This window comes from Ambystoma mexicanum, chromosome 6q (assembly GCF_040938575.1).
Source record: "Ambystoma mexicanum isolate Mex_15411 chromosome 6q, UKY_AmexF1_1, whole genome shotgun sequence".
Lineage (NCBI taxonomy): Eukaryota > Metazoa > Chordata > Amphibia > Caudata > Ambystomatidae > Ambystoma > Ambystoma mexicanum.
The window spans coordinates 1,477,003,646-1,477,026,385 of NC_090937.1; the positions used below are offsets into that span (position 1 = coordinate 1,477,003,646).

The 22,740-nt window shown below is 46.3% G+C and overlaps 1 protein-coding gene across 1 annotated transcript in view; it reads left to right on the forward strand.

Moving 5' to 3' along the window:
- Positions 1 to 22,740, forward strand: part of THNSL2 (threonine synthase like 2) — a 385,764-nt gene that overhangs the window by 102,508 nt on the left and 260,516 nt on the right. The window contains exon 3 of the mRNA XM_069632200.1: positions 6,631 to 6,825. Coding sequence (XP_069488301.1) covers positions 6,631 to 6,825 — 195 coding nt within the window. The remainder of the gene's footprint in view (positions 1 to 6,630; positions 6,826 to 22,740) is intronic.

A 22,740-nucleotide genomic window follows, 5' to 3' on the forward strand; every position in this document is an offset into this window, starting at 1 on the left:
TATTGTACCAAACACTGTGATACACCAGGGTATGGGCATTTCAAAAATGTTATAAATAAATAAATAGAAAAAATAAGCAAAGGCCCTTAGAAATGCAGCACTCCAGTGTGAGACTACTCTTTTGAAATGGGTGTGTTCCTTTGATGCCCTGGCCCACGACAGCTGCTGGCTGTGTGGCTGTCTCTGGCAGAGGGTGTTACCTGCCCTAACAAAGAGAACAAAGAAGAGGCCTGGTCCTCCAGGTTCCAATCCACCTGGCCGGAATACACATTACCTTTCACAGCAGAGCTGACTCACAGGAGCTGACACATGTATGATATCAATTTGGAAGTTGGGGCCATGATCATAAGTCACGCCATGCACTATGCCTAAACTGAGGCATAGCTTTATTTGAGAGTCTAGCCTGCCACCATCATGGAGTACTTATTATTGTAGTTTTTGGTACAGGGGGCCATATCTTAAATGCTGACCCTGCCATCTTTGATACTTTTAAAATGACTAACAGAGCCAACCCTAAAACACAGGTCACACTCACCCTCGTATCAAGGAGAGGGCAGGATCTCTCACTGCATCGCCTGCGGATCACCAGCCACCTTCCTCGACCCCCTCGTGCTGCAGGAGCGGCCGGAACAACGAGGTCACCTCTGGTGCACTATCCACCTGAAAGGTGAGCCTGCTGCAGTCACAAAAAATCTGCTTTTGACCAAACTACCTGCCACAAATATTCTAGATGATGATGATCCACGCTACCATTTGGTAGTAATACAAGGCTGTTGCCTGCTCTTAAAATGGCCGCCAGCCCTCCAAGAAAGGCCAGCGTCTCCTTGCTAGGCAATGCGGCCGGCTTTTAATTCCATATTTCCGCAAGTAGGCGGAAGCCGGCCCGTGTTCGGCAAGGCCCGTTGAGATAAGGCCCTGTTTGCCCTTATTTCACGCATAGAAGCGCAGTGCCGGCCCCATTCCTTGTACACCTACGAGGTAAGCATAATCTTCTGACTCGCCTACTGCAGCATGCCACTCTACGAACAAGCAGCAACGCTCCAAATCCCTAATCCTTGATGTGCACACCTCATGCAGCCTGCCTAACCTGCCCAGAATTATTTGAATAATTGACTGTATTCCTCAGACAACCTGCACAATTGTCCCAGATTTGTCTGATTAATCGATTATATGCCTCTTACAATGTGCGCTGTTTGCCCAGAAATGTTGCCTCTTGTACTGCACCCAATCTACCTAGAACATTTTGAGCAATTGATTGTACGTCTCACACAGCCTGCTCAATCTGCCCAGAATTGTTGCCTCCTGTACTGCGCCCAATCTGCCTAGAACTGTTTGAGCAATTGATTGTACGTCTCACAGAGCCTGCCAAATCTGCCCAGAATTGTTGCCTCCTGTACTGCGCCCAATCTGCCTAGAACAGTTTGAGCAATTGTTTGTACAGCTCATGCACCGCGCCCAATCTGCCCTCTATTGTTTAAAAACTGCCTGTAATCCTACTATACAAATGTATCACACCACCACCCATATACCAGCCCTCTCCCAATCCCGCAAATACACACTCAGCTCCTTCACCCCTCATCTCCTCACACTATCATTAACTCTCACCCTAGCCACCTACTGGCTCACCACCAGCAGGCTGCCACTCACCTATACACACTCCTCTCCATTACAACACCAAACTACCACATCCACCTCATCGACTTCCATACCTTGCCACCACTTGGCCAAGCCTGAGAGTCAAACCCTTCTACAATCAATGCTCTCAAGGCCCTGGGCACACTCAGAACCCAGTCTATACCCTTGCCCACCTATCACCACTATCCTTAGAAATTACCGTCTAAGCTCCCGCTCCTGCCTACCCCCACTCTCCCACCTGCAACAGACACCAATCCTACAATAATCCCTCTTGACTCACCATACCCAGCCCCCCCCTTCTGCTCACCTTCCCCAGCGTCATTCCCACCCTTCCTCTCAGATCAACTTTGGCCCCTCCCACGCCCCCTACCACCAATCTACATCCCACCCCGTCCCTCAAAAAGCCCCCTCCCAGCTCTGCCCTCAAATGGGCTCTTATCAATGCTCCCTCTCTCCCTACTCACGCACTCGAAATCAATGACCTCATCAACCTCAATGACCTTGACCTACTGGCCATCACGGAAACCTGGCTCCATGAAGCCTTAGGCTCAGCCATCTCTCTAGCCCTCCCCATAGGCTACACCATCCTGAGACAGGATCGTAAGACATCCAAAGGCGGAGGTGGAGCTCTTATCGCCAAAGAAACGTTTGCCATCAGACACTGCAACCAACATTAGGAAAATAACACCGACCTTTTTAATGTAAAACTAGCACTATCTCCGACCTATACCATAAATATTCTGATCACATACAGACCACCTGGTATAGCCCCAGACTACTAAAAACATCTCCTCCATATCCTAGGAAACAACCTAAAAAGCTCCACTAAAACTATCCTACTTGGAGACCTCAACCTAGGCCTGCATGACCCAAAGGACAAAGCAGCCGCCTCATCTGCCAAGAGCTCTCAGACTTAGGGTTCACCCACAGAGTCACTGAGCCAACTCACAGTAAAGGTTGCACCACTGACTGGATTGCAGACCACAACTGCCCATCCGCCATCACTGACATAGCTCCACACTCTTGGACGGATCACCACTGTATCCAATTCTCTATTCCTACTAGACCTCCTCCCAAAATGCTATCATACGCCCCTGTAGCTAAAGTCCGAAGCTCCAAAAAACGTACCAAAGCCAACCTCCTCCCTCTTCTTGACATCCCAGAACTCTAACCCCCATTTGTGAAGAATCCATCCTCTCTTGCCAACATCTACTCGCACACCCTCACCAAAGCCATCAAATCTATTTCCCCTTTTGAGGAGAAGAAGGAAAAATAATCCATGCACACCAACTCCTGGTTGACGGATGAACGATCAACCCTACCTGCCAACAAACGCCTTGCCCTAGCTAAGTGGCAAACTACACCTAACCTCTCCACCCTGACAGAATTCAAAGACATCACATCTACATACAAAAAAGCAATATTTAGAGCCAAATCTGAATCGTTGAACTTTAGAATCTCCACTGCCAATCCAAAGAAATGTTCTCGATCTTTAAAGAACTCATCACCCTTTCCACCAGCCCAGACAAAATCAACAAAGACGAAGCATTGTGTTTTAGTATTCAGGCAGCCCTCCTTAATAAAATCAAACTACACCGAGATTAAATTCAATCACAGAGAAAAGCTCTACCCAAACAATACGATATGCACACACCTATCACCTATACTTCTATAGACTTCCTCCAACACATCAAACCGTCCACCTGTAAAGGAGACATCTGCCCTCCTGTCATCATCAAACAATGCACCGAAGCGCTAACCCCGATCATCACAGCATTTATCAATGCTTCCTTCTCCACAGATACTATACCACAAAGCCTAAAAGAAGCATGGGTCCGTCCCCTCTTAAAAAAGCCGTCCCTAGATCCTGCCTGCCCCAACAACTACCGACCCGTCACCACAGTCCCCTTCCTCCTCAAAATCCTCGATAAAGCCACCCACTCCCACATCTAACACTACCTTGAATCTAACGCCATCTTAGGAAAAAGACAATCGGATTCCGCAAAGGCCACGGCACAGAAACCACCCTTTTTAGATTTGAAAAAACAAATCACCTAAATAATGGACAAGGGCAAACCAGCCCTCCTGTTACTCTTGGATCTCTCTGCCGTGTTTGACCTGGTTGATCACAACATCTTGACCTCCCATCTCTCCAACGCAGCCCACTTCTCCACAAGAGCTACCTCATGGATAACTTCCTTTCTAGAGGGCAGAGACATGAAGGTCTACTCCTATCAGGCTAATGCACCTCCCACCACCATTCACTGCGGAGTGACCCAGGTGGCATGCACCGCACCTACCCTTTACAACCTATTCATGAAGCCTCTCTTCGACACACTGGACTCGGCATAGCCTTCACAAACTGTGCCGACGACACGCAAGTACTTCTCCCTCTCAATGGCTCATACGACCAGGACGCAGCAGCCCTCCTTCAAATCTACACTACCATCCGAACCTGGATGGCAGCCAATGGTCTCTGCTCAATTGACAACTCCATCATACCTGTCTCTACCACCGTAAAGACCATAGGAGTCTATCTGAACTCGACCCTTTTGATCACTCGTCAGGTCAGTGCCATTTCCTCGGCCTCTGCCCACACCACCAAACTGCCTTTCCATTGCCCGGGCCACAATAGGAGCAAAACTAGACTACTGTAATGCTCTCCTTGCAGGCACCTCTAACTTAAATCTCCACAGACTGCAAATAGTACAAAAACAACGCGCTCTGCGCAGCCCTCAGCATCCCCAAAAGGGACGACGCCACCCAGGCTGGCGAGCCGCCCACTCTCTCCCAGTCAAGGAAAGGATCAACTTCAAGATACTCACCCTAATACATTAATTCATCAATCTCACTGCCCCACCATACTTAACAGATACCATTACCAGAGACCCATCCACACGCCCCAAACTAAGTAATCACGACAAGCAACTCTGTGTCCCCCCCATCAAAAGAGCTAACGCAGGAGGCATCAGCTTCCCACACATAGCTCCCAAACTATGGAATGCCCTACCCAACTCACTCAGAGCTGAACCTGCACTCTCCACCTTTCGCAAACCCTTAAAACCACCCTGTTCATATAGCCACTCTCAGTCCCACTGCGTCCCTCCCCACCCAGCTAGCCTCCCCCCACCTAGCATCCGATTCTTGTAACTAAGGCAGGTTTATGCATACTCTGTGAACAGCACCAGGATCATGTAACTAAGTCTTGTTCTTATGCATACTCTGTTAACAATAAGTTCTACGTTTTTTCATATGTAACCAGCAATTATCTCTGCAACAGCGCCACGATGCATTAGGGCTGATGCATGCTTTATAAATGCTAATAAATGAATTAATTAATAAATAAATAAATACATGTCTTCTTAATTAGCTGCTAATATGGCTTTCCCCAGCATTTAGCAAAAGTATTGTTCTTGTATTGACTTGATTAGCCAACTGCTAAGTTATTTTAGCCAATTTAAGATAATGGACCTGAGGGCTGCTCCCTTACTTCACATCTGTGTTAGCCACAGAGCACTTTCATGTTCCTTCACTTCCCATGTGTTTTTAATTGTGACATGACCAAGGAAGCCCTATAATTTCCAGCTTGTCTATGTTACAGAAGTTCTAGTCAGAGTAAAAGAAGTAGATTGTTGGAAAAGCTCCAACAGTTTCCGATGGCAGAAATTATCTTCAATTAAGGATAACAGACTTGTGGTTTGATATAAATAATTTTCTCTGCTCTAAGGAATTTCCACATAATATTGCCTCATTGTAAAACATCTATGAGTTTATTATAAATTAGTATCTGGTGGGGGAGAAGGAGTGTGGCAGCCTCTCCGCCAATGAGAAGGCTCGGACCGGGGGGGCATTACCTCATGGTAATCCCGCCGCTCCAAGCCTCCTTAGGGCTGAAGGCTGCCACCTTCCCCCACTGCGGTATGAGGTAAGTGCTCTCCCAAACCCCCTCCCCAGATTTCCCTTCTCTTCTCTCCCTCCTCCCACCCCCCACCTACCTGCTTTTTTAATCCTTTTCCGGAGCAGACGCGCTGGGAACACTTCTGTCCCCAGCACATCCGCTCCTGATCTACGACACACCACCATGGAAAGGCAGACGGGACTGCACGTAGCCACTTCTCCCTTTCTGTGGTGGCCATTTTGTTTGTTTAATTTTGTTTACTATTTACAATGGCTGCCATCGAAAGGGAGAACGGCCTTCTTTTCCCTTCCTTGGCAGCTGTTTTTTGTTGTTTTTTTCTCAGTTGAGAAACAACCAAGCGTTTTGCAAATTAAAGCAAAAGCTTTTAGTACCCGGGTCTTACGGGCCGGGATACTAATAGCAATAAGCTCTGAGCAGGGGGGGCAGTACCACTTCATATAATGCCACGGGGCATGCGTTAAAGCCCTCACTTTGCTCGGTCTTGCAATTATGGGCCCTGGGGCATTACCTGAAGCGCTAATGCACCCCCTGCGCAGGGCCTATTGCTTAATTAATGCAAGCAAACTTATGCTGACGTCCGCATGTTTCTCATTGTAAATGTACTTTGCACTTTTAATTTAAGCAGTGCATAGGAATGAGGTGTCTTGTGCATGTGCCAAAATGTACGCAACTATGGCAGGGTGTTCTGCTCTAGCCCAATTCCAGGCCTCGAGGTCCGGGATCCTGATGGGTTTTCAGGATATCCCTCATTAATATTCATGAGGAAAAATGTTCATACATTTAGAATCATTGTATGCAAATGTATCTCATGAATTTTAATGAGGGCTATCCTGAAAACCCAACATGGATCCGATCCTCAAGGCTTGGAGTTGGACAATTTAATGTGTGGACGCTCTCTTCAGCACCCACTAGGAATCTGCCTGGTTCTGCATATTGACATTTCTTTAAGGGCTCGCGCAAAAGTCCAAAGTTCAACCATTGCTGGTACCTATGTTAAAATGCAAATGATTTGGGATCCTGGATTGTCTTCAATGTCTTTTTAAGGGTGTATCACAAGGGTCTCTTTTATTCCGTAGATCTCATTGATGGTGCATTCAAGAGGTTCCGACACAAAGACATTGTCCACCTGTGCCGGCTGAGGAATGGCTTAAACATCCTGGAGATGTGGCATGGTGTCACTCACGCCTTCAAGGACCTGGCCATGTCATGCGTGGGGCAGTTTTTGCAGTATTTCCTAAAGAAAAGGAATAAGCATGTCACCATTGTGGTGGGTAAGTGACTGGCACTGTGCGATTGTCAACAATAACAGAAAGAATACGTGCAATCATGATTTTTCGCAGACATGATTGCAACATGCTGAAGGAGCCTTAAAACACCATTTGTTTTATAGGTGGCTTATAAATTACCAATAAATGAATAAATAAAAACACGGTTTGACAAAACAAGTAGTTTGGGCTGGTGTATGTTGAAAATATGTACGGAGTTCATTCACAGAGACAGTTAAGCAATGGGGGGTTATGTTGAGGGTAAAGACTGAAGGGGGGTGTCTGTACTTCTGCTCTCTATTTGGTAGAGGAGAGGCACAGAGGAACCCAGCCAAGATTCTCTATTATTGGTAGCTATGGTCAAGCAATCAAGGCTTAGCTTCTCAGGAGGTGATGCAGGCTGGTTCTTAAGTACAGTGTAGTCCCCAAGCCCCCACAAAGGAATGTCCACACGCTGTCTTAGTTAAAACACAGTCTTTATATAATTAATATTCAAGGTTATGTACACTATCACAATAACTCACTTTGTGCTCAGAAAATCAATAATGGTAAATATATACAGTTCTAAAATGGTACCACAATTATTATCAGATCTCATTAAAGTGCATCAACTATACTGTCAAAATGTCACACAGATCAATAACAAGGAACCCAGCAATAGAAATAGGAAGGAAAGCAAGATGGTTGAAACAATAGACAGAATACACTCCTCTACCGTTAAGCACAGTTCTGTATGGAGATCCCCCCCACCTGGGCAACCCGTAAAGCAAAGATGTATCACAAGCCCAGTCCATATATTGTTCTATGAGTCTTACTTCCCTTACAATAGTTCTACAGCCCCAATGTACCTGGAATTGTAGCGTTCGTCGACGGGAAATCGACAGCCCTACTTGAGTGCCCTCCCTTCAAGGCAGGATTCACGGGTCGTCGAAAGTCCAACGGAGAAAAGGGTGAACTACGGCGGTGAAGTGGCAGCTTCTTTCCTCACGGTGCTTGTTGACGATGGAGCGTTGGCGTCCTGCAAGGAGGAGGCGTGCGGGGCACCTCGGTGAAGATAGTTCTGGACCGCAAAGAGATGATGAAGAACTGTGGCCCAGCAAGGGCGTCGAGTCGTCGGCGTCTTTGTGGTCTTTAGGTGGAGGGAAACTCACCGGCGGATGCTCCTCGGCACGTCGACGGTCGGGCCATCTCCAGCGGTATAAATAGGGCAGTGATGCAGACTAAGGTGTCCTTGGATCAAATGAAGTTCTTGGGCAAACGGGAGCACGGCGGCTCCAGTCGGCGACAGCGGTCGTCGACCATGGCGGACAACAGTCCGGGTGCTTCTCTTTGGGATTCCGCGGCAGTCCCCGTCTCCGGTCGGCAGCCTGTTGTAGGTCTGTCTACCACAGAGTTTTGGCAAAGATCTGCTGGTGCACGATAGTCCCTCGTAGCTCGGGAAGAGGGCGCCTTACCAGGTCCTCTCTGGGTCAGTTTGTGGAGACACAGCAGCTTTCAGATTGTGAAGGAGAGCAACAGCAATTCTTCTCTTCCAGCAGGGCTTCAAGGTTAAGCTTCAGTTTCACTCCAGTTACTCTTCAGCTTCTGAACACGAATTCTAGCAGTGAGAGGCCCCTAGATATACTAGTTGATCTCCCATTCATTCTGCTGGGTCACACTCAGGCAACCAATCGGTCAGAAGGGCATTCATGCAGGCAGGCATCTGTTTGTGCCCTCCCTGATTTATAGGTATAAAAATGAATAAAACAGACACTCCCTGGACAGGGAAGAAGGCACAAAAGAGGAGGCTGCGAGAGTTCAAGGAAGAGTTTATCTAGATCTCTGAGAGCGCTCTGACCACATCAAGGTTACAACACATTTATATCAGCACATTGGCATATCTAACATATGATGCTACGTTGGACCTGGATTGGTCAGCCAGGGTGGTGTGTTAGGTGTGGGCATCATCTCTTCCTCCGGGTTGGTTGCTTGGTTGGCGGGAGGATTGACGTCAGACATCTGTGCTCCGGATGGGTGAAGGTCAGGTCGCTGTGAAACACGGTGGTCACTATCTAAGCTAAGAAAATACATTCTAAATAATGCATGCACATAATAATGGTTGATCAAAAGACCCTCAGTAGTTTATCATGTCATTGTACAAATCACACAGGTATCTATGTCATGCATAACATTTGGGTTATACAGGTCACAGGTTTACAGGTCTTGACCATTATAATACTCTCATTGAACTGTGGGGTTAGTCTCACAAGAATTTCAGGTATGTGGCATTTGTTAGTATTGGGCACGATATACTGCAGCAGGGGTCTAATGTTAGTTGGGGGTCTGTTGGGTGGGCTTCATAGCATGGTCAGCGGTCTGGCACATGAAAGGAATATCTTGCAGGGACACAGGGTTAGAATGGCAATAAGTTTCAACTGGCAAGGGTAAGAGGGCAAGGACTTTTTTGTGGAGATGGACAAGCTATGTGCTTGGCTCATGTTGATTCACATGCAGGACAATGATCTCAGAGGAAAAGAGATGCGTTACATTTATTATTTGTTGCCAGCATCTCCGGCTTCAGCGTGAGAATGGAGCGGCTGAGTTTTCCAGTCAGAGTGGGAACAAGGGTGGGGGCCATGTGCTCTGAGCTGCTGCGGCGGGGAAAGGGAGAGAGGCATTTTGTACTATCGCAGTGAGGCCTGGTCACCAAGATGGAGTCGAAAGGGGGTACAAAAAATGGATGCCGCGTGTCCTGCTCAGTGGCTCCATCTACGCGAATGTAGCCCAAAGTTAACATTGCATAAGGGCGAGGGGCGTACCCACCACTGGAGGCACTTGGTCCGAGTTTTGTACTGAGAAGTGATGGCAGAGAGGGGCTCATTGGCCCCTCGCTCCCACACATTCCCCCCTTTCGGTACATCTAAAGTAACAAATACTTTTATTTTTTATTCTTTTCATTCTCCCTTCGGTAGTACTCAGCCTCCGCCACAGCCACGTCCCACGCAGGGGTGCCTTTTATTGGCATCCACGCTCTGCATACACTTCTTAAGCTATTTCCTCTTCTGGCATATTCGTCTGGTGTACACATTAAGTAAATTCCTCCATCCCCATCTAGATCCACCCATACTTCTCGGTACCATTGCAACTCCCTTGGTTCTTTTATTGTTGTATGATGCAAATTATCAACTATATCCCCATATTGCCTGTAAATTGCTGTCATCCTGTATTGTGGTGTAGTGTACTCCCCTGTTTGCATTTGTGCATCTATCCTGGTAGCTACTGTTGTCGGTCAGCCCATTGTTACCATCATAGCTGAGGTTGGCATACTTTTCTCACAACACCGTAGTCCCAGTTGGCACACACAGAAGAACAGGAGCATGAACACGATGATGGGGACCAGTATTTTCATTGCCACATTTACCCATGATGGTATCCAACTGAACAAATTGTCGAACCACGTGCTTTCTTCTGCGCCTCCTTCTGTTCTCATCCTCTCTCCTATATTGTGTACTGCTGTTATCACATGTGAGAGTGTCCCATTATCAGCATCTTCATTTGGAACAAATGTGCAACACACCCCCCCAATTTTTCGGCAAACACCACCGTCCATCGCCGTGAGGAGATCTAGGACATATCTGTTTTGCATTGTCATTAGGCGCAGTGCGCGGAGCTCTATTTTTATCACGTTGAACCCTTCTTCAGTGTCGTTAGCCAGTTGGAGGAGCTCCCAGCGCACTATCTGCAACCATTTGGCGTTTGTTCATGCTTGCAGTCCCGGGACAAGAAGTAAGGCGAAAAATGTCTCTGCTGATGAAAAGAGCTTGTATTTCTGCGGGATCTCAGCAAGGAGTTTCGATCATTCGGATTAGATGTAATCGGAGGATCTTTTACTTCGTGTCAATCTTTTCTTTAGTTCATATTCTGACAATAGTTCATATGCTGGAGCTTCTGTTGTCATTAGTTGGGGCGCTGTCGATGGTTCAGCCGATTGCCCTGCTGCCGATATGCCAGCCGATTGCTCTGCTGCCGATATGCTAGCCGATTGTCCTGCTGACCCTTGGATATGGCTCTCTGGTATTACCATCAGGGCTGTGTGGAGTGTGCCTAGAGCACAAGTTCCTTTCCACGATGCGGGGAGGTGCAGGTAAGCTTGTTTGCCGCAAATCCAGTACATATCCATTAGTGCAGCGGTGCCTTTCTTCATGTCAGGTATCATTACCCTTTTGTTACAATTCCTTGTCTCCCCCATGTTCACTCTTCCTTCCCCATGGAAACACAGTTCATGTGGCACTTCTTTTTGTATTTTGATAGGTTTTTCTAATGCTGTGACCCACGTTAGCTTTGTGACATGTTGTGACCAGATGGGGTCACATATCTCCTTTATCCATTGGAAAGTGTCATTGGATAGGCCTCAAAGTGCTTCTGCTTTGCATTCTATAGTTTCTTCGTGCCACTTATTTTCTGCATATCGCGTCCCCTTGATGACAAGAAATGGTTTCTTGAGGCAAATTACTCCTTGGCGTCTGCTTGTGCACGTTCTCTCATTTTCCAATTTTTTCAATGTGACGGTGTGTGCATGGAACGTGCTCTTTATTCTGCATAAAACCAGATGAATTAAACATTGGGCCTCCGACAAGGGCACTTCCTGCGGTACTAACATTTTCGGTGTTCCTGATGCATACGGAATGAGTGAACAGAGGTAGCAACTTTCATTTGTTGCCTGCTTCGCCGTGGCACTCATGTCGCAATACCATTTGTTTGATTGATCAGGGTGGCAGGGATCTTCTATTTCGTCTAACCCAGGTCATGATAAATGTCATATCTTTTCCCTCCCGCCCCCCTTTTTCTCCTCCTTCTCCCTTCCTTGTTATTGTTTTTCACCTTTTTGTAATGTATTGGAAACATTCCAGCCCAGGTTGTATCATTGTTATTCAATATGGCATGTGTATCGTCATCAGTAGCAGCAATGTTGCGTGAGGTAGGGTGTATGGTTGTCTGTGAACGAGTACTAGTGTTAGTTAAATCATTTAGCCAATAATAATCTCCATCATATTCGTTATATCCATAAGCATTGCTCATATTTACATTCAGACGTAACAATGATACACTTGTTGATCCTACAGCGGTGCGTTCTGAAGGTTGCATCACATCTGTATCGTTGATGTTAATCTCATGTGATTCTTTCCATATAGTCTTTACATCAGTCCATATCAAGTGCAACCCTTCTCATATCAGGTTAGCCCCGCTCCCCCCTTTGTGCATGTCATTAACCAAAGATAGTAGGGTATAATACCAAACCATAAAAAACAACATTACTGACTTCAAAACTGCAGCACATTTCAAAACACATTCAACATTACTGAACCTTTTAGCCCTAATGGCGTCCCTATCACTATCTAACATTAATTTTTCTCCGCGATTGTAGTTCGTTGGGCCATTTGTCACCTGGAGGGGCGATATAAATTTGTTAAGTCACCTCAATATATGCATGTATTTACATTTTTTGTTCAACTTCATGTTTAATCATCATTTTTAGTCATGTTTGCTAATTTTCTCTATTACACATTTACTTTTGCTATGGAGAGGAGGAGAGCGAAAAGGCGATGGAGGCAAGCATTGAACAACAATCGAAAGGAAGGGGAGAAGAGAGAGAGAGTAGAGAGTTATGGAGAGGATATTGAATAATCAAAAAAGAAAAAAAAAGGAAAAATGGAAAAGAAGGAAGTTTGAGATAAGTCGTGCCGAACAAGATATATATCATAACTTTTATCTCTGCAGGTTCTCTTTACCGACAATTTGGTTATCCCTTTTCAACCTCATTTGTGGTACCAGTGGCACCATCTTGCTCCTCTTGGTTTATTGTACTATCGTGTGCCCTCCTCACATCTGATAAGTGCACCCAATACTTCAATCCTTTCACCTTCACTGCAGTGGGTGTGCTATAGATGACATCGTAAGGGCCATGAAACCTAGTTGAATTCCACCTCCTCACAAAGCTGCGGACGTACACGTGTGCTCCTGGCATCAGTGGCCCGCTTGAACTGTCTGTGGCCGGTGTGGTAGTATCAGTCACCACATTTTCAGTAAAAGGCAGTGCTATTTGTCACGCTATGCTGCGTACTGCGCGTGTTAACTGGGTCAGGTTTTCCTTGAACTCTTCCCCCAGCACTGTGGCAGCTCTGTGCGCATCCGATGCTCTTCTAATCGGGGACACTGGCGTGTGTATTCGCCTCCCAGTTACAATTTCGTGGGGGCTCAGATGGTGGTCTTTACATGGTTGCGTCCTGAGTTGGAACAGTGCTTGGGGCAAGAAATACACCCAGTTCTTCTTCAGTGTATTACACAACTTGGATAACTTACTCTTCAGCAATCCGCTGATCTTTTCTACCACCCCATTCGCCATCGGATGATAAATTGCACATAGTTTGTGTTTTATCCCAAGGAGTGATGTCACTTCCTTAAAGAGGTCATTCACAAAGTGCGTACCGTTGTCTGATCTTATGACATCGCATATTCCCCATCGGGAAAACATTTCCCGAACAAGGAACCTTGCCGCACACTTCGCGTCTGGGTGGGGACATGGGCCCGCTTCCACCCATCTTGAAAAGGGGCATACCACCACAATCAAATATCTTGCTCCATTACACCGTTCTCCCATATCACCATAGTCTCTATGGAGCTCTCTAAATGGCCCTGTTGGTCGGGGCAGGATACCGCGCAGTGTTCTCAATGTCATTCCTGAATTATATGTTTGGCATGTTATGCATTCTAAAATCAATTTTGACAGGTGCTCTTGCAAATTGGGGACGAACCAGTGTTCCTGGATGTCTGCGGCAATGTGTTGTTTTGCTACATGGCCGGGGAAATGCAGCTGTTGGAATGCTATTTCTAGTAACTCTACGGGCATTACTACCTTTCCTGTTGTCTCCTGTCTTCAAATGAGATCTGTGGCTGATTGTTTACATCCCCGTTTGCTCCACAATTCTTGCTCCTCCTGTGGTGCTCTACTTTGTAACTCTATTATCTGCGCTATTGTTGTATTACTGTAGGCTTCTTCTAGTGGGTCTGTAATGGTTGCTTTTACAACGCATTCGAGTGTTGGTGTTACATTGAAATACGAGTCCTCCTTCGCTGCTGCGTTGGCTGCCACGTTTCCCAATGAGATTGCATCTGTGTTGTTGGTATGGGCTTGGCATTTCACCACTGCCACTACCGATGGTACTGCTAATGCATCTATTAACTCATTCAACAATGTCGCATGCTGTACTGGAGAACCGTCTGCCCTCTTGAATCCCCGTCTACGCCACCGTGACAACCCTGAGTGGACTGTGGTAGTTGCATATGCTGAGTCTGAGTATATTGTCACCGCACATCCCTTGGCTGTGTGCAGTGCTTCGATCAGTGCAGTTAGTTTGGCTGCCTGTGCAGAGTAATGGGATAGGAGGTGCTTTTGCACAATCGTCTCATAGTCATCTTCCTCCATACGCACTACTGCCATCCCTACGTGTTTTTCCCCTGTTTCGGGGTTTATTGATGCTGACCCATCTATGAAATATATTTCTCCCTCCTTCAGGGCATTTTCACTTGCTTTTGGGATGTCATCACCTTCCCCCTCATATGTGGCGCAATCGTGTTCCTGTATGTCCTCTGTCGTACATGGCTCTGTGATGAATGTTGCTGGGTTTACTGTTTTGCACCTTACAACGTGTACGTTGGGGCTCGAAATTATTATTTCATACGCTGTTGCTCTCTGTGTTGTTAGTGTTGATTTTGATTGCTCAAGGATGGCGGATAGGGAATGCTCCACATATAGCGTTACTGAACATCCCATGACAATGATGGCGCTCTTTTCAATCGCGAAGGCTGCAGCTGCGAGCGCCTGTTCGCACGCGAAATGGCCTTGCATTACTGGGTCTAGTGTCCCACTGTAATAAGCCAATTGTTTGTGACCTAAAGATGTTTTTTGTGTCAGTACTGCCGTCATCAGTGTTCCATTACAGTGTGAAAACAAGAAAAATTCCCCCTCATAATCTGGGTCCGTGAGGACTGGGGCATCAGCAATGAGGTCTTTTAAATTAAAATACTGTGTCATCATTTCATGCGTCCATTTTATTGCGGCTCTATTTTTCTGTGCTTCTTTTAACGCTTGTAGTAAGGGACGTGTGTATGTCGCGTAATCAAGGATCCAGGCTCGGCAATAGTTACAAATGCCAAGAAACTTTTGCATGTCTTTCACAGTTTTTGGGATTATTATGTTGCGTATAGCAGCTGCTCTGTCTGGGAGTATTCGCTTCCCATCTTTTGATATCAGCTGTCCAAGGTATACAACGTCGGCGAGGCAGTATTGCAATTTTCCTTTGTCCACCTTGTACCCCTTGGTAGCTAGCACATTCAGTAGTGCTATTGAGTCTTCTCTGCACTTTTCTTTTGTATGGCTGCAGACGAGTAAATCGTCTACGTATTGGATGATGGTGCTCTCTACATCTATGTTTCCAATGTCTTCACGTAACACCCTGTTAAAAATGCTGGAGCTTTCGCAATACCCTTGTGGGAGTCTGCGATGTTCATACCTGTTGTTCCCTAATGTGAACGCTCTCAGGTATTGGGATCCTGGGTCGAGTTGTATGGAGGTGAAAGCATTCTTCAAATCAATTATTGTAAAACATGTTGATTCTTTTGGTACGCTGCACAATATTGATGCCGGGTTAGGCACTAATGGGAACTCTTTTTGAATGACGTCATTGAGTGGGCAGAGATCTTGGATCATCCTCCACGCCCCTCCTTTTGTTTTTTTCATCGGGAAAATTGGCGTATTACATGGGGAGCTTGATGGCACTATGATGCCTTGTTTTAGGAGTGCATTTATGGTTTCCCTAATTCCCTCCTCTGCTTCTCTCGATATGGGATATTGTTTTACTCTCGGCGGTATTGCACCTGGCTTGAGTTTTATTTTTATTTGTGTCACCTCATGCAGTAACCCTACATCGTGGGGCCCTGTGGTCCAAATTTCAGGTGCTAACTTTGCCATGTCTTCCTCAAATATAGTCAGTTGGGCATTAACACTAGCCATGAGTGGGTTGTGTACCTCTCTGTACTGGATCATAATATCACATGGTATACTTATTTCCATTATTATTTCTCCGTCATCTTCACTATCAGTGAATAATTCCTCGTCTGTTATGTCTCATAGCATTATGTTTGGGTCTATGCATAACACAGTTCTCCACTCGCACCCATGCGCGTCCAGTACTATGACCACAATACGTTTGCTGGATACCTGAACTGCCTCGATGTATATGGACATTATCGTGCCTGGCACGACATCTGTGTGTGCAATTGGGCGGAATATGAAATATGATGGTGTTCTCCATTCTTTTCTCGTTATCTCTGGCACCGCTCGTGCTAATACCTTAATGCCATAAATAAACATGCTTATATCAATCGGTATTCCTCGCACCACAACTTCATTCATCACTGTGCTGATAATCAACATAGCTTGTACTGGGCACACTCCTCGGGTTGAGCATACTATTCCCCGTTCTGTAAACGAGATGGTCATATTTAGTTTACTTAACAAATCTCTCCCCAGCAAATTGATTGGCGCGTCTTCGTGGTACAGTAAGGGTGCGCGCATGTTTTTTCCCCCCACCGTTATATCAAGATATTTAGTGTAAGGAACTTTCAAAATAGCCCCAGAGAACCCCAGCGTCTCTAAATTCCTCCCTGAGAGCGGAAACCGCCCTTCCATAAGACATGACTTCTCTGCTCCTGAGTCTACCATAAAGATAAACTGCTTATTTCCTATCTCTGCCCCCACTAGTGGTTCCTCTTCTGCACGTAGGGTGGTGGATAGGACTGGACACGCAAGTGTTCCATGTGGGCTGTCCTAATCTGAATGTCGTTCTTGCCCTGGCACTGAAAAGACATTGTCTCCAACCACGGTCACGCCACGGTATGGTGCGGGCGCACCGTTTGCGGCTGTTGCAAAACAATTATTGTTTGCGTTTCCTACTGCGTTTTGTTTTACCATAGGTTGTGGCGGTGGTTGCTGTCCTTGCTGCATCTGAGGTTCGTTATAGCACGGGTCCTGCTGTCTCCCTCCTCCCATCGGTAGTCCATAGGGGCTACCTGGGTGTGGGCACCCCAGCCTTGTTTGTTCTCCATGGGCTGTTGCCCCTGGAAATACCCTGAAGGCCGCATTCTACAATCTCTGGAATAGTGTCCCCATCTCCCACAATTCCAGCATGACCCTTGTGGTCCGCCTCTCATTCCTTGACCACCAAATCCTCTGTTCCCCATACCTCCAAACTCCCCTCTCTGGCCACGGTACCCACCTCTTCCTCTTGCTGGTCTTTCTTGCCACTGTTGTCCGCCGTATTGCTCTTCTCCGTTCCACAGTCCTTGTCCTCCTGTTGCCGGTAGTGCCGCTATTGTTACTGGTCTGTTTCGCGTTCCTTCATCCCCCTCATTTTCTCTGTCTGTGGCTACGCTGGGGTTGATGGCGGCGACCTTCACTAATTTATTCTGTACCAGCTTCGCCTCGTCTGCCAGCCTTTTTTGTGCTATCTCTTTTTCTCTCTCTTTGATCTTCCTGCAGTGGTGCACAATTATGCTCTGTATTTCAGGCCATCCCTTGGCTTCTATCCCAGCTATTTTGTCCAAGGCCTTCTGTACCTCCTTCGGGAGCCCCTTTTTGATGATAAAATACAACAAGGCGGTGGACTGGTTCCACGCCGTGCCAGTTTCGCTTCTCCATAAATCCTGCACCCGCAGTTTGAATTGCGTGGGATCCTCGTTCTCCTCCATTGTACACTGCATTACTAAATGTAAATCTGGAATATCTGGAAACGTGCGCCGCAATGCATCCCACACTTGTGCTCGAACGTTGTTGAACGCCGACCCATCGGGGTGGTCACAACTCATCGTTACCCCGGGGAATCCGGCCTTTTCCCACACTGCGTCTGCTTGGTCACCAATTGCTGACACTAATAAACTTTTCACATCCCCTATTGCTAGTGGCACTCCTGCCGTGTTTTTCTCAAAGGCGTGTATCCATTTCCCAGCCCCTCCCAATAGTGGGGGGAGGACCTTCAGCAAGTTGTTTTTATCCATTGGGGCCCATGGAATGTACTGTGGCCTACCTGCTCCTTTATGTATCAATGGCATTTGTAACTTGTGTTTCTTTCCTATATTACTTACCGCACCTTTCTTTATTTTACTTACCATCATATTTCCTCCCTCGCTGTCTTAATCTTTCCTGCCATAGTGGTGGCGATGGTGTATCTGGGTAACGGCGGTTTGGCAGTGGGGACCCGGCCTCGGCAGCTGGCTCTTCATATTCGTCTAAGTCACTCCATACCTCTTCTATTTCTGATTCTTGCTCATTGTTTTCTTCACGTCCTTCTCCTTTCTCACTTTCTGGGGTGGGCGGGCGGACAATCCTCACAGGTTTGTCATTTAGATGAAACAGGAACTCCCCTGACTGCCACTCTCTCTCGCCCTTGTGGTATGCGTGTTCCTTGTGATGATATTGATCGCGCTGGCTCTGAGATTGCTTGCACCACTTCCCCTGCTGTGCTTAATGTTGGCGTTAGATCTGCGGTGACACCTCTCCTCCCCCCTGGCAGCATTTGGCCTCTATCGCACAATGCCCTTAGCCGCGTTATTTCCATCTGTGCATGCGCTAGCTGGTGGTCTAATTCTCCAGTTAAGTGTGCCAAATTCACGGGGGGTGCACTTGTCCGACCATACAAACCTCCTTTATCATAGGGCGGCGGTGCCGTGGCGACTGCTCCGGTTGAGGGTGCGGGGTGAGACATGCTGGTATGTACAGGGGCTCGCTGTATCCTACTGCTGGTCTTGACATTAAAGGATATATTTTTGTTGTATCGCCTTCAGCTGTAGTGGTTGTGCACTCGCCCTTTGGCGTTCCGCTTACCTCTTCCTGCATTTTCTGGGTTTCGTTTGTTCTTTCTTTACCTACCTCTGCTGTAGACGTAACTTCTTCAAACATTCGCCACAGGTCTAGTACTTCTCTTTTATTCTGTAGTTGTTTCCCCTTATACCTTGCTAACAAGTGTGCGGACACTAAATCTAACACCCTTTTATCGAATGACCCACCTTCTGGCCAAATTGGTGTCACACTGTCTCCTTTTATCTCCGTCAACCACTGATCGTGGTATTTTTGTGTCTTCTCACTGTATAACGGAAGGTGCTGACAAATATGGGCTAGTGGTGTTACTCCCCCCATGACGATATTTTTTCTCCTTTCCCTTTGTCTGTACTTGCCCTTCAACCTCTCTTTCCCTTTAATCACTTCTTCACTGGCCTTTCTTTCCTTCTAGCTGGACAATATACCACAAATCTTCTCAATTACTTGTAGTTTGTATGAACATATATGTATCAATATGTATATATAAATCAATTTTCAATGTTACCCTTATAATGGTTGCATGTTCAAATTCAACAGTTCATTATTGCATATTTTGCCACTCTTAACCACGCAGTATTTGGATATGCTTGACAAAAATGGACAGAACACAAAGGACATATAACACATATCATGCACATGCACTACCTGTGTGCTTTTTCTTCCCGTCTGTTCTTTTTACCACCCCTTCCCCGTTTCGCCTACTCTTCTCATTCACTCCCCACCTCTTACACCCTCTTACTCTTTTCCAAGAATTCTTTCCTACCCAGAAAAAAGAATGTTCTAAATAACTACTCCGAGTCTACTCAATATAGGAGACTCCTACTGTTTTCTCTATATCTTCACTTATTTATTCTGCACTGGACCAGACAATGCTACGCGGCGCCGCCTTCTAACCCGTTCGGGCTAGGATAACACTTTTCTTTTTCTCTTCACTTCTCACAAAAACCTAATGGCCATATAAAGGACAGATCAGAAAAGCCTCATCATCACTCACACAGGCCCTACTCTTCCCTATAACCCATTACCACCTGTCCACCCTATTTCCCCCTTACCTTTCCTTAGTAACCTTCGCAACCGGCACTCACATGTTCAGTCAGGTGACTCAAGGGTCACCGCTCGCAGTCCGACCCCAGTCAGGCTCGCACCCCAACCAAGCCGTGGCCCGCCTCGGCGAGCAGCTTTTCAGTCGGGTATTCGTCAACCGGGAACCCTTGACCTTTCTTCGTAGTGCGCACAGGTTGGTCGGCCGCGGAGGCGATGGTTTTGCTGGGGGGCGTCCCGGATCTCGCCGCACGGCGCCGGCTTCGAGGCACCTCTCCGATCACGTCGGGGTCACCAAATGTTTGTGCCCTCCCTGACGTGTAAAAATGAATAAAACAGGCACTGCCTGGACAGGGAAGAAGGCACAAAAGAGCAGACTGTGAGAGTTCAAGGAAGAGTTTATCTAGATCTCTGAGAACGCTCTGACCACATCAAGGTTACAACACATTTATATAAGCACATTGGCATATCTAACATATGATGCTACGTTGGACCTGGATTGGTCAGCCAGGGTGGTGTCTTAGGTGTGGGTATCATCTCTTCCTCCGGGTTGGTTGCTTGGTTGGCGGGAGGATTGACGTCAGACATCTGTGCTCCAGATGGGTGAAGGTCAGGTCGCTGTGAAACACGGTGGTCACTATCTAAGCTAAGAAAATACATTCTAAATAATGCATGCACTAAATAATGGTTGATCAAAAGACCCTCAGTAGTTTATCATGTCATTGTACAAATCACACAGGTATCTATATCATGCATGGCATTTGGGTTATACTGGTCACAGGTTTACGGGTCTTGACCACTATAATACTCTCATTGAACTGTGGGGTTAGTCTCACAAGAATCTCAGATATGTGACATTTGTTAGTATTGGGCACGATATACTGCAGCAGGGGTCTAATGTTAGTTGGGGGTCTGTTGGGTGGGCTTCATAGCATGGTCAGCGGTCTGGCACATGAAAGGAATATCTTGTAGGGACACAAGGTTAGAATGGCAATAAGTTTCAACTGGCAAGGGTAAGAGGGCAGGGACACTTTTGTGGAGATGGATGAGCTATGTGCTTGGCTCATGTTGATTCACATGCAGGACAGTGATCTCAAAGGAAAAGAGATGTGTTACATTTATTATTTGTTGCCAGCATCTCCGGCTTCAGTGTGAGAATGGAGCTGCAGAGGTTTCCAGTCAGAGTGGGAACCAGGGTGGGGGCCATGTGCTCCAAGCTGCTGCGGCGGGGAAAGGGAGAGAGGCATTTTGTACTATCGCAGTGAGGCCTGGTCACCAAGATGGAGTCAAAAGGTGGTACAAAAGATGGATGCCGCGTGTCCTGCTCAGTGTTTCCATCTACGCAAATGTAGCCCAAAGTTAACATTGCATAAGGGCGAGGGGCGTACCCATCACTGGAGGCACTTGGTCCGAGCTTTGTACTGAGAAGTGATGGCAGAGAGGGGCCCATTGGCCCCTCGCTCCCACACACATCCAATCAGGTGCATAGTGCATTCAGGCCATTCACTCCTCTCCTGACACTCACAACAAGTTATGTGAATTAGGACAAGTACCCTGCCATTCGACACTCCACACTGCATTCATACCAGTTTCGGGCACGGTTGTCTCAGTCATTGTGTCAAACCCCAGATACTAGACACCCACAACACAGAATGCGTATTCATCACACACCCCATTCACCCAGGTCCCACCCACAAGGTGTACCCACAACATACAGTCACTGAGAAGGCTCCAGCCAGTCTGGCCTGGACTTCACAACAACACCATGTATGGAACTTCCACCCAACAGCAATGCTTTGGGCTTTCAGAGTCGAGTGACGCGGTCAGGTGACGATTTGTCCCTCTTGGAAGTTTCCGGGTCACATGACGTGGTCATGTGACCTGCCTCTTCCTGGTTTCATTAAATCCGGCAAACAATGCTCATTCAGTACGTGGACACCGTGCGAGTGGTGCACATTACACTTAATCTCTGGGATTTTGCCTGAGCAGAAGATCGTTTTCATCTGTTGTAAGCATTACGATGGTTACTTCATTTAGAAGTATCTGGATCTTTATTTAACATGGGCCATTGTGGTTCACTGGATTATAATGAACATTGTTTTATGCTTACCCCTTCTAGAATCTAACAGTACGTGATTTTGAGTCTGCAAGTGGCTAGACGTTTGACTGGAACACTGGTGTCATCCATTTATGACGAGTCAAATTATCTTTGTCGATTAGTTTGGAGTTACTGTATGTTGAACAGATACTTCACTGAGGTAAGGGTGGTCCTTAGTGAGATATCGATACGTTCATTTAGATTAATTTTGACATCAACACTAACTGTGAGTTTTTACAATCATTTAGGACTTCTGCCAGCCTTAGGATACTTCGATTATATCTAAAACGGAGATTGCACAACACGGTTGTTTTTCCTACTAAAGTTCCATTTGGAATTATTCTCTATCTTCCAAACCTTTGGGTAACCACTTGGGTCTTTATTTATTTAATTTTTGATTTACATATCTTTGGTTGACGATTGGTTGAATCAGAACTTGATGTTCTGATTTTTTATTAGGGAGTATGACCTCCTGTCTAAATTAGATATCCTTGATGAATTCCCCATAGATTAGAGACAGCTGTGGATATTCTTGACTTGTATAATATTAATTTAGTGTGGAAGACTACATATAAAGACACAGTTGAAGTAACTTGTTACACTATTGCTTTTTTAGTTCTCTTCTTTTGGAGTCATACCGGTGTTAGAATTATGGTTCACCAACCATCAAGTTAAACATATATGGAATGAGCTATTTCTCTTTCTGCATTAAGTTAGAAATGTATAATATGAATGCTTTGTCTAATGGATTTTGAGGTTTCATTTATTGAAAAGGTGATTAATAATTGTATGTATATATGTAATTGCAGATTTCTATTGCTCCTGAAGAAGGGGAGTTTCCCGAAGCCCAAAGCATTGCTTTCCGAGTAGT